Here is a 12,035-nt window from a genome sequence, read left to right on the forward strand (position 1 = left end):
CTCTCACCCTTCCCACTCCAACCTGGGCTTCAGGCTATGCCTCGGCTCAGCTGTTAGCACTCATGGAGCAAGGAGAGCACACGCAAGTCCATCTCCTCCTCCATCCTTTTCAGCCAAGTCAAGCTTGGGACAGTCCCTCCAGCAGCCTCCCAACGCCATGGTCCCTTCCTTTCCATGGGTTGAGGAGTTGGGCCCATGGTACAGGTGCTGTCTGTCAGTAGCACCATGAATTGGGTGATGGGAACAGGACCCCAGAGAAAAGGCAGATGTGGGGGAATGGCAGTCCCTGGTTGGGATTTTGTTGCCGGGGCACTGACTGCTCCTCTCTTGCTCCCAGCAGGGAGAGGGGTGCCTGGGGGGCTGCCCTGGCCCCGGGGTTGGGGGGGCATAGGCCTGTGATTGTGGCAGTACCTGTCACGAGGTGGCTGAAATGGTCTTTTGAGAGACAGGCTTTAGAAATCAAGGGATCAGATGATTGCTGTGAGATACATCCCTGTTTACTCTCTGATGGCCTGTTACGTCAAAGACCATCATCAGTGAGTCACATACCCGTGTGTGTGACTGGCGTCGTTGCAGCTTTAAATATAAATATCAAAGGCTATGAGCAGTAGCAATAAATCAGACTATGTTAGCATGTGTATATCTGACAGGTCTTCCTCTTCTGCATGTCCTTCTCTCTCTGTTATTAAGGCTGGTACAGTCAGTGGCAAACACCTGCAGAAACCCAAGTAAAAGCCAGGAGTACGCATTATATTTTCATATGCAGATCTGGCATACCCACACATTGGATCTCTTCTTGCTGTTTCTGTCAAAATTATATCTGGGAAGAGGGAGAGAAAGGTTTGCTTTGACAGTATTTCTGAGGTAGAAACACTGAGAGACTGAGAAGCGTTTTCACACCCTTTTTTATGCATACAGAATGTGTGATTTTTAAATAAGCACCAGAGAGAAAGTAACTTTGCCAAGGCTATCCGCCATTGCTTGTGAGCCGTGGACACGGGTATGCTGTGTGATTTACACTGGTTCAGGTTAAAGCACTTTAATTAGACTCTCAAGTTAAGAGTTTCAATTATAAACACAAGTGGTTGCTGTTTTCTGTTGAAAGATGGGAGAAACAAGTAAGGAAAGTGCCTTATCTTTCATCTTATCAAGCATCCTGGTTTTATTTTTTTTTTTTTCAGTAAAATCTATTTTTTAAAGTCAATAAAATGGTGAGGAAGAAGGCCAGAAGAAAAATACTGAGAGCCTGAAATTGCCTGTTTTCTTGCCAGAAGCACTCTGCTCTGGCAACTGCAGTGTTGTGTATTTTTACCTGTTGTGCTCCCTTTACGGCATATGCAGAAGTAGTAATAAATTTAAGAATGACCTCTGATAAAAAAAGTTTTTAAAACTCTATAGAATGTAAATAGAAGAGGATAATGCTGGTTCACTTTACTACTCCCCTACTGAATGCTGTTATGGGGATAATCCTCTACTACATGATAGAGGATAGTTAAAAGACAAGGTTGTCCTTTGTGCATTTCTATAAGAAATGGATATTATTATTCTATGGAAATACTAAATTTCACAGCCTATATCTGTATCTGTTTCAGTTTACTCATTAACATCAGAGAACTCTACAATAATGACTCAGGCTGCTATTTTCAGGGGCAAAAATGACAAGAGTGCGTCTGGGCTACACCACCTCCTTCAGCGGCACTGCAGCGTTCAGGGCTATTTCGCTTTGCCTCACAGACGCCGGGATGTCTCACGCTGCTGTGCGTGAGGCTCACCCTCAGGCTTTGGCCCCTTCTTTTAGACTGCTGTGGTAATTTCTATACTTTCAGTATTTTATAAATAATGCACTTCTGGGGGAGTCGGGAGTTCTTACTCCTTAGCCATCTGTTTACCATTGCTTTCCTCTTTGGGTTATTTGCTGCCCCTTTCCATGGTGTGTTTTCCTGCCTGGGGTTGGATGACTAATCTCTCCCTGCCGCCTCTTGGTGCCTGAGTGGGCTTTCCTGCGTGGGACACCTTCCTGGTGGGGTGGATTCCCTCTGTCTTCCTTTATCAGCCCCAATTCCTGTCTCCCTCTTCTCAGTTATACTTCTTTTCCTTTTCTGCTTTTCTGTCTCCATTCCTCTGCCGTAGGGCAGAACTAATAAAGGATTTCAGCTTCTAAAAAGCGCATCAGTGCACAGACCTTCATCCATCCTCGATAAAACCCATCACCTCTCTTTGGTTCACACCGTGCAGAGGGACAAGCAGAATCCGTGGGCTGTGGTCCAGGGGATGATAATATCTCATGTCCCTGCTGTGGGGTTTTTGCAGGAGAGTGACCAAAGCTCTGTGTTCAGCATGGGTAGCCTGAGCCCATTGGTGTGCCCATGGCTGCAAGAAGCATCCCTCCAGAGGCTTAAGCAGAGAAAGGGTTTCAAGCCTCCTTCCCTTCCATGCTGTGCCAGCTTCACATTCATCTCTTGGCCGCCAGGTCCCCTCATTTGCTGCCATGTTTACCATTCATCGTTTCTCCTCTGTTTCTCCCATCATGTCAGCTGCTACTGCCTGTCCCCTTGCCTCGTGATAAGGCCACCTGTGTGCTAGCATCCTGGAAGATCCACTTCATATCTTCAGCCTGTAGCCCCAAACTCTTGCCTCCATTTCTCGTAGTAACCCCCAGCCTGATCAGAGCATCTTATAGGTTCTCCCGAAAACTCCCCTGCCTCCCTTTTGGGGGAAAGAGCTGGCAACTTTCAACAGGGAAACATGGAGTTGTATTCAGTAGAGATGGTACTTAGTCCCTGAAGTCTGAAAATGTAGGAAGGTGGGAGACAACTGTGAGAAACAGAAATGCCAGAAAAATGTGGAGGATTTGGCAGCTCCGTCTTTATGTCTACTGTGTTACCCTGCAGAACAGAATTGGAGACAAACATATGAATGCACTAATGTTGAAATTATTGGATGCACGTCTGCTACTGAATTACTTTGGGGGATTTTTAATTTCTTTTAGTTTCAAGGTTAATTTTTTGTCATCGTTCTGCTCTATTTAGTTTCTCTTCAGGTAATAGTAATGAAAAGTTATAGGGCTCCAGAACAACTCCAGAACTCTGTCTTTAAAAATGTTCATTTGATATTAGCCTCCTTCGGCTAAAACCATATCAGGTATCATTGAATGCTGTCGGATTGCCATTGCTTTGTGTCACCAGCCCAGGAACTGGACTGTAGTCATGAACCTTTCAGGGAAATCCATCATAAAAACACTGGTAGGAAGCTGGTTAATACCAGTCTAATGCAGTTAAACAGATTATCTCAAGAGTACATACCTCTGCAACCCCTTTATAACTATATCACCTGGACTGCCCAGTCCTTTTAACTATTATTATGCTGCAAAGAGGGGAAAAGTCAAAATTCCTTGGATGCAAGAAGTTATCAAAAGTTGTCAGCAGGTGTCAAAACAGAGATGATTTCAAAATCAGCCTAATCGTTATTCATTATTGTGCTAACCTCTGACAGCAGATAATACTACTGCGTCCCTCCTTGTCTGAAACTGCTTACAGCTGCTCTCTGCAGTTCGCATCATGCGTGCAGTCAAATCTCGTGTCCGCCACCGCCGATACAAAGCTATATACTGCGGGAATACCATTTAACATCGCTGCGAATAATGCTGAACTCATTACAAAGCTGTTAAAATTGACCTAAAATTTATCTGTTCTAATTAGTATAATGTAACCATTGACCTCAATAGACTGACTGAACTCAGAAAAAATAGTTTCAGTAATAAGAAGCAAAACGACATGTTACTTGGTGTAAATATATAGAGTATTTCGCCCAGGAAGAAGGGAGTCAAACAGAGCACAGTCCTGAGCTGCTACCTCATTCAGACTCGTCTTTTTTTCTTGAATTGGAACTGAAGTCAAACCATTACTTTCAACTCTTGGCTGTATTTGATCCAGAACTGAACTGCTTCCTGCCTGCCTGCCTTGCTGCAAAGTACCTCTTGCTACTGCTCTTAAATCCCGGCCTCCTCCCATGCCAGCCCACGTAGCCCGCATCCTGTTGGCGGCTGAGTGGCAGCACTGTGTTGCAGTGTTTTCCACTGCGCCAAGATGTCATCCTGCGCTGCTCGAGATGCCATCCTGCGCTGCTCTCAGTTGCACTGGAGGTCCATGCATGGACCTTTCCCACCTCTGGCATGAGGAACTCCCACTGCAGTGCCGTGAGGTGGGGGGTTTGCACCTCCCTCGTGGCGTGGGGCTGCAGGCTCCCTCCTTTGGGGCTCCTGCATGTGACCTGGCTCGAGTGGCCATACGTGCGTATGCATATCTCCATACCCCATTGTCTGCATTGCCGTCTGCACTGAGCTCTGGAAGCCCAGACTTCTGTAGGACTGAAGGGGCAGAAGCATGCAGAGCAGATGTCTCTCCTGATGCCCTCAGGCAGCCGCGACAGCGCTGCAGCCTGTGGTACGGCCCATCACACTCCCTCTGCCTTCCCTCGCCGTGCGCAGGTCAGCAATGGGCTGCTCTGCACACCCCTGCTGAAGAGGCTGCAGAGGGAAGGAGATGGGAACACGGTCCAACCTCACACTGAGAGTCTGCTTCTGTCCCCTAACCCATAAATCTGGTCTTAGCAGTTAGGCGATTCGGTATGAGCAAGTTTGAGGTGGTTCATCCCCACCCAAACTGGTTAACAAATATTTACTGGCCTCTAGCCAAGCTAGACTGCAATTATACTGTCAAATGTGGTCATTCTGCCCCTTCCCTGACTATTGAAGACCATAGATGTGAAAATTAATGGTTTTTTTTCTTTATTATGAGATGAATAAGGGCTGAGGCTTTGTGGTTTTCAAAACCTGGTTATGATAAACATTGCCATGGCAATTAGACCATCTCAATGTGCAAGGTGACAGGGCGGTGGCTCTGTGGTCATCATGGTCATCCTGGGGCTTGTTGCCAGTGCTGATGCTAAAGCTCACCCAGGGGCCTGCAGGCCCCAGGTCCTCCTTTCTCAGTGCAGAGCAGCAGTCGAATTTTCATGCAGTTACCCGTGTTTTGCAACACGGAGCTCTAAACATGTCAGTAGAAACAGAGGAGTTTCTAAGTGGGCAGCAAATAGTGTGCTGCTGCACGCATACTGATATGCCTCTGTCTCTTTGGACTTCACTTTTACTTAGCTTTCAAACTCATATAAAACTCATTTATCTCCAGCAAAGGCTGCATGTGCTTTCTTCGAACCTCCAATCAGATGTGCTGCTGCAGCTTTTCTTATTTTTTTGCGAACCTCATGGGAAGACGCTTGTCCATCGTGGAGCTCATGATGCATGTACCAGTTGCCTTGTACCGGGTGCAGACATGCACTGTGCTGCACGTATTGCTGGCCTTCAGGACCGTGCTGCACTGCACATATCCCGTGCCATGGGGTACCCCCAGGTGGCTAATTGTAGCGGAAGAGCCTGGAGGTGGCACCTACTGGGCATCAGCAGTGACACCAAGAGCATGTCCCTGACTTTATCTTGAGGTGAAGCAGTATACTTTCATATAAACACCCAATTAAAAATTCTATAAAAACTGTAAAGACCACAGTGCGGGTGAACCTCACTCCTGACAGGAGGTCTGGGCAGCGTGCCATCCCCTGGTCGCACATCTGTCTGACGCTGCATTGTCTCAGGGTTCCAGTGTCAGAAGGAACGTAAGATCTTGTAGCTTGCTGACACCTCTTCTGGGATATTAATGAAGTAGTTAACTTTCTGGAGAGTGTTTGTCTTTCTCTTTTGGGGTCCAAAAAGAACCGGCACCTCTTGGTGCAAAGCCACAGTCCGCTGATACTTGTGCATACAATTATAGACTTTGTAGAGAAAAATCTGTTCCTAAATATACGCCCATCCAGTTAGGCCACCATTAGTGCTGTACATCATTAAGTCTTAGTGTAATATTGTGCTGTGTGGGAAGGAATCCCAGGCTGAGTCTATTTTTGACCTCTACTGGTTGATTTACAATGAGTTATAGTAGCGGAGTTCAAATGTTTGCTGATTATTGCTGAGCTGGACTACTATCAGACAGTTTTAAAAATAAAACTTGCAATTCTAAGAGTATCATTGAAATTCCATAACAGAGCCCTGCTTGACCTTTCAGCAAAGCCACTGGATTTCCTGCACTGGCCGTTGCAGGCAGGGCTTGTGCAGTAGGGCAACGCCGTCCAGCCTGGTGGCTACTTAATGGGGCTCTTGACCTCTCCTTGCTGGTTCTCCACTTTTGATGAGGCTCTTTGTGTTGTGTTGCAGTGCTCAAGATCTTTGAGTGCCTTCTTGGAGGAGACAATGGGAAACTGAATCGCCAGGTAGCAAGGAGCCTGCAGGAAACAAAAATTGATATGAAAAAGATAAATGAGCCACAAAATGTGATGGTCAAGGAACTTGAACCACAGCTGGTTCAAATATCAACCATGTTGTGCTTGCAGAAGTGTGTCTGGTCTCTCCAATATCTGTTCTTTTCCTCACGCAAGTTCAGCCTTCAGAAACTGGGGAAGAACGGGAGCCAAATTTGGCTGTCCTTTTTCAGAAATTCCTCAGGGTCGGTTTTGCCGGCACCTGGCCGGGTCCGTGTGTGCAGGCATGTAGGTTCACACACTAACGATAATCTCAGCTGGGCTGCAGGAATGTCTTCAAAAGAGTTTCCTTTCAAGGAAGCGCACAAGCTTGTGGCAGTTATGTCCAGATGCGACTCTGCTGTGTATCTAATACTAATTTAATACTTGACAGGTTGTTTTTTGTTTTGTTTTGCAGGAAGAAATCATTCCTATTTTCAGCACTGTATGCTGCCTTTATATTTGGTGGTCGGCACCTAATGAACAAACGAGCAAAATTTGAACTGAGGAAACCACTAGTGCTCTGGTCCCTGAGCCTTGCTGTCTTCAGGTAGGCATTTCTTCACACCGACTGCCTTTGACAGTAGTGCATGAAGAGGGTTTGGGGTTCTTCACATACAACAGCACTGCTAATGCGACAACAGACTCACCCAGAAATGGCATTTCTTTAGTTCTGCTGTTCAGGGTTATGTCCTGATCCATTCCTCACCATTGAAATGATCCCCTTTGACTTGCTAGATCATACGGCGTTTGAAGAGGAGAGAAATCGGTAACCCTCTTGAAGAACACAGGTGAAAATAAAGTGAGAACATCAGAAAAAGCACTTATCATTGCAATAAATTTACCATGCAAGCTACAAATGGAAATAAACACATTAAGATTTTAGTCTTGTTCTCGCTTACTAGTTAGTATTACGTTTATGTGGGTGCGTATATGATGCATTTAGTCAAGACTGATGTCCATTACAGTGAGGTAAACCTAAAGTCACTGCTTTGCTGACAGGTAAATCAGACCACTGTAACTGAAATCAGAATCTGGCTTCTGGTTGTTCCATTGCAAAGAGCTTGTGAATGCTGCAGAAGGGGGGCTCCACAGGGAAAGGCTATTTTTTAGTGATGCACATCTCTCTAGCTGTGTGTTGGCTATCACCGCGTATGGGTCATGTTCAGATTCTTGATAGTTGCTGAAGTCAGGAGTAAAACTGACCAACCTGAATTCCACTTTATCTCCTTAATATGCTAATTTTTAATGAGGCTGAAGAGAAATGAATGAATGAACAAGTGCTTGTAAAAATAGTCCTTACAAACACACAAACTTTTGTTACAATCTACTAATAACGTGTTGTACACAGAAGACCTGAGGATTATCCTTAATTTCCTGTCCTTCAGTGCCTATTGGGAGTATGTTATAGTTCACTCAACAGCATAGAAACCATTTGCAAAATGTTGTCGAATACCGATACCTGTATCTTTTTCTAATATCAATATATAATTACTGATTATATTAGTTCTCAAGTACATAAAACAGGTTTGCTTACTGAGCACCTGTGAATGGTGCATGGTTTTTCACAGGATGGGAATAGGTTGAGCTGAGAGTTTCCAAAATTTTTCTATCACATTGACACTTTTTAAAACCTTTGCAGGGGAATATAATTTGTATTTCTAAGTTGTCTTATCCAGCTAGGACATGCTAACAGAAGAACTTCATGTTGGCTTGATTTTAATAGTTCATTGGTACCTTTGAAGGAAAAAGTCCCTAGCGCAGACAAAACTTTGAGCAGTCTGGATAACTTTGAGAGCAAGTTCTAACACTGGAAATTTATAATTTTCATCTGACTGCATTTGGTGCTGTACTTCTGGCTGTGTGACTAACATGGTTTTGCTGTTAGGGTCCTGTAAGCAATTGTCATAGTTTGTTCTAGAAATGATTGAATTTCAGCAGCTGTTGAATTGGTTCCTAGGTGGCATGTCATTTGTGGATCACTTTGTAAAGTGATTTGTAGCCAGCAGGATCCCAAAATGCATATTGCAATTGGACTTTCTTATTGAATGTAGCCGCTAGAAACTAGATGATTTGTGCAGAGCATTTGTAGTTTAATTCCCAGCCTGAGGCGGGGAAGCGTGATTTCAGAACTGTCCTTTGCAGAAGGTATCTAGGATGAATTTTAAAATCACATTATTTTAAGATGGGTCTGTGGCTGACATTCACAGTGTGGGGCTTTTAAGGAATTTCACTAATTAATTTCCTCCCAAAATCATAAACTGTGCACCGGTCGATACACACTACCCTGTGAAAGTGCTGTCTAGATGGACTTTGACATCAAGATGTCTGTTTCTTGCTAATTGGAGTTTCCCATCGTAATCACATGAAATAGCATGGCCAGCGTGAGCTGCTGCATGATGCTGGGTGAAATCTAAAAGTGGACTTCATATTTTTGAAGCCTCAAGTTGCCAGGATGAACCTGCCGCAGTGACCCCCTCGTGCTGTGCCCCACAGTGCTGGCACTTGAGGTGAGCTCTGCTCGTGCAGATGAGAAGCAGTGGCCAGAAGGGCGCAGTTTGAGAGGGATTCATCACTGCAGGGTTTGCTTCCTCCGTCAGCTCAAATAGCACCGCTCAGGCACAAGTGTTCCCCGAGCGCTGCAGAGCTCAGCCTTTCCTCTGCTCGTCGGGAAATGAGGCAGCAGGCTGGAGGGGAGGGATGAATGGGAGCGTGAGATGTTTGGATTACACAGAAGCACTGAGCATTTAAGCTCCTGGATTTTCTAGTGGGGACCAGTTGATTATGAAAATTGTGCAGCTATGCTTAGAAAGCTTTGCTCTTCTGAGACGCTGAGTAGTAGGCAGAAGAGTGAAGTAGGGAAGGGGAAAAACGACCCAAAATGTTTGCATTAAGGCAGAGCATGAAACCTCTGTAGCTTCCATAGTAACATACAATCCCATCCGAAACCAACCCAAACACAAAACCACTTGACTTCTTGCCTGGAAAACTGAGGAAATGCAGAATATTCATTATAACCTGAGATGAAGACTTCTTATAAAAAGCGTTACTTGGAACAATCCGTTTCCTGGTGTTTCACCACCACTGTCCTTTCTAGGGCCATCAGTCACTCCCAGCCTTATTGACTCTCTTAGGAAACTGCACCAGACTTTGAATGCTGTAAACTTCCCAAGTAATTTGAATCTTTTTTTTTTTTCCTGGCTGCTTGCATAACTAGGTGTTCCATTTACATGTGCTTGGCCTGAAAGACATTTCTGCTTCCTCTGAAGGTCAGTTCAGATAGATTTAGATGCCAGCGTTCTGCCTGTAGACGTATCATGGATCCAGGAAAATGCTCCTTAACTTCAAAAAGACTTCCTCTTTGGCTTGCTGGGATGCTAAAATGCTATGGTTTTTATGATACCTTGTAGATATTCTAAGTAATGTATTCGTCTGCCGTGAGTGGTTGTACTGAGGAAGAAAAACCTGCCTGGAGAGCCCTCAGTATTCTGCCTCAAGGTCACTGTGAAGCTTTTTTCCGGAGTCCTCGTTTATCTCCCTTCTAGCACTCCTACCATTTTACCTGCTTCAGATATCCTCAGAAATAGTAACACTTAGCAGAGGCTGGAAAGATGTGTTTTGGGCTTAAAAAAAAAGGAAATTGCCTGCCAGGCAATGACATGGTCCTTCTTCAGAATGTATCCCGTTCGCCTCATTCTTGCCAAGATCATTTAAATGTGGTAGGAGCTACAGTAGGAAACTTGCCACGCTTATAAATAAACAAAACAGCTACACCACCCTACTGAGCTTGCTGAGCATTCAGGAGCTCGGTCACGAATGAGTTTTGTGTCAACACTGGCAGCCAGCGGGATTTCTGAGGCAGAAAAGCAGCTTTATTTCCCTTTGGAAGCATCGACTAGTTTTGAACATTTTGTCTCTGGAATAAGGTTACCCCGTCTCGGTGAAACTTCGGTAGAAGCACCGACAGTAAATCTTGCTTTTCACTTGGAAACCTCTGTGAAAACATGATCTGAAATCTTTTGCTGAGAAATTATTTTGGGATATTTTTCTTGGGCTGTTGGGTTGGGTTTTTTTTTACTCCCTAGCAGGTTTGTTGAATTGTTTCAAGCATTGGAGATTTATGGTTGCCTGAAATGTTTTCAGTCTTCTCTTTTGTTTTGTTTTCTACACTTTAAGTGTTTTCGCCCAGCCTAGTTATGTAGTGAGGTCCTGGGGGAGCAGCTCTCTGCTGCTCCGTCTCAACGGGAACCCACTGTTAGGAAGCTGACACAAAAGTTCAGTTTTCAGTCTCGTAAGACCCCGAGGAAACTGTTGCTGATTCACGTACACATCAAAGTGACAGGCAGCCCTGAATTTCTGAATATCCACAAAAAACAATATCCGGATAAAAATCCACAAAAACACATCGAATCTGAGTTGCCAGTTTTATATTCATGCCACTTTGACCATAAAGTTAGGGTCGTTCATTGAATTTCATTGAATTTCTTACGTGGAGTAGATCAAAAGTATCATGCTGGCATCTCTAGGAATCAGCAAAGCTCAGACCAGGACTCTCACCGAAGGATACTAAGTCATTAATTCATGTTTTCATTACATCTCAGCTGGATTTTTGTAATCCCTTTTATAGGCCGTAGAGTCTGTGTATAGGTAGCATTGCTATCAAGGAGCTTAAATATGTATTTCTTCGCCTCGTCTTCACACAAGACAGCAGCATGGCCCCATTTTCGCTTGCTCTCCATCCGTAAGGGGCTGCCAACAGAACTCTCGGTGCCAAGGCACTAACTAATACTAGTAAAAGGTGGTTTTCCCCGGGAAGACGGAGGGAATACTGTCACATCGATACGGGAGACGCAGAAGCTAAAACATCCAACGAGATGCAGTCATTTGTAGGCAGAGGCTAAGCCTGACCGTGACTGGTGCAGTGAGAGGATGGATTGCTCTTTGTCTCGCCAAACCACACAACCATAACGCAATTGTCATCACCTGAGATCACTTAGATTCTAATCCAAATTCAGCTATGTTTTGTAGCAGTGGTGGAAGTCAGCTGTCAATACAGGGTTTACAAATGTCTTTTACCTGGGAAACACTTTCTCTCAAAGTGGTAGAAATGGTATCAAAGGTAGCTGGAAGGTCACTAGCTGCTCGCCACAAAGCTAACTGGAGCCTCAAAAACGAAGTATCCCAGCAGCAACAGGCCTTATATTTGAAAGGCAAAAACCAAAGAGGCTAACTGGAAGAAGGTGACTCACTTTTTGCTTTTATGAGACTGGTATAATGGATTCGTTACTGCAAGCACAGCAGCATTTTATAGAAGGGTTGGCACTTGTTCTGCAAAGGGCTCCTGAGAAGGCAGCCCGAAATACGTCTTTATGGGAGGAACTCAGTCCTGAGCTGAACCGAATGGAAAAGGCTGAACGCAAGTTTAAAGAAAGGATTTCAATTGCTTGGATTTGTGACTGTGAAATATATTCTAGTTACTGTGTTTATAAGTAGGAAAACTGATGCAAAACAGTTCAAATATATGTCCCATCTCAAGACCTGCCATTCACAGATGCTTGCCATGCAGATTCAAACACAACTTAATTTCAGATGTTGCTGAGCAACCCATCAAAATCTTAAAATACTCTGAAATTTTATAAAGGTCCTGACAGTACATTCAAAGAGAAAATGAATTACTGAAAAGAACAATATTT

The 12,035-nt window shown here is 44.5% G+C and overlaps 1 protein-coding gene across 3 annotated transcripts in view; it reads left to right on the forward strand.

Moving 5' to 3' along the window:
* The window catches only part of ELOVL6 (ELOVL fatty acid elongase 6), a 211,743-nt gene that overhangs the window by 178,928 nt on the left and 20,780 nt on the right, over positions 1-12,035 (forward strand). For all 3 annotated transcript variants that reach the window (XM_074589359.1, XM_074589360.1, XM_074589358.1), the window contains one exon: positions 6,761-6,892. In XM_074589359.1, the coding sequence (XP_074445460.1) occupies positions 6,761-6,892 (132 nt within the window). The remainder of the gene's footprint in view (positions 1-6,760; positions 6,893-12,035) is intronic.

The sequence above is a fragment of the Larus michahellis genome, chromosome 5 (assembly GCF_964199755.1).
Source record: "Larus michahellis chromosome 5, bLarMic1.1, whole genome shotgun sequence".
Classification (NCBI taxonomy): Eukaryota; Metazoa; Chordata; class Aves; order Charadriiformes; family Laridae; genus Larus; species Larus michahellis.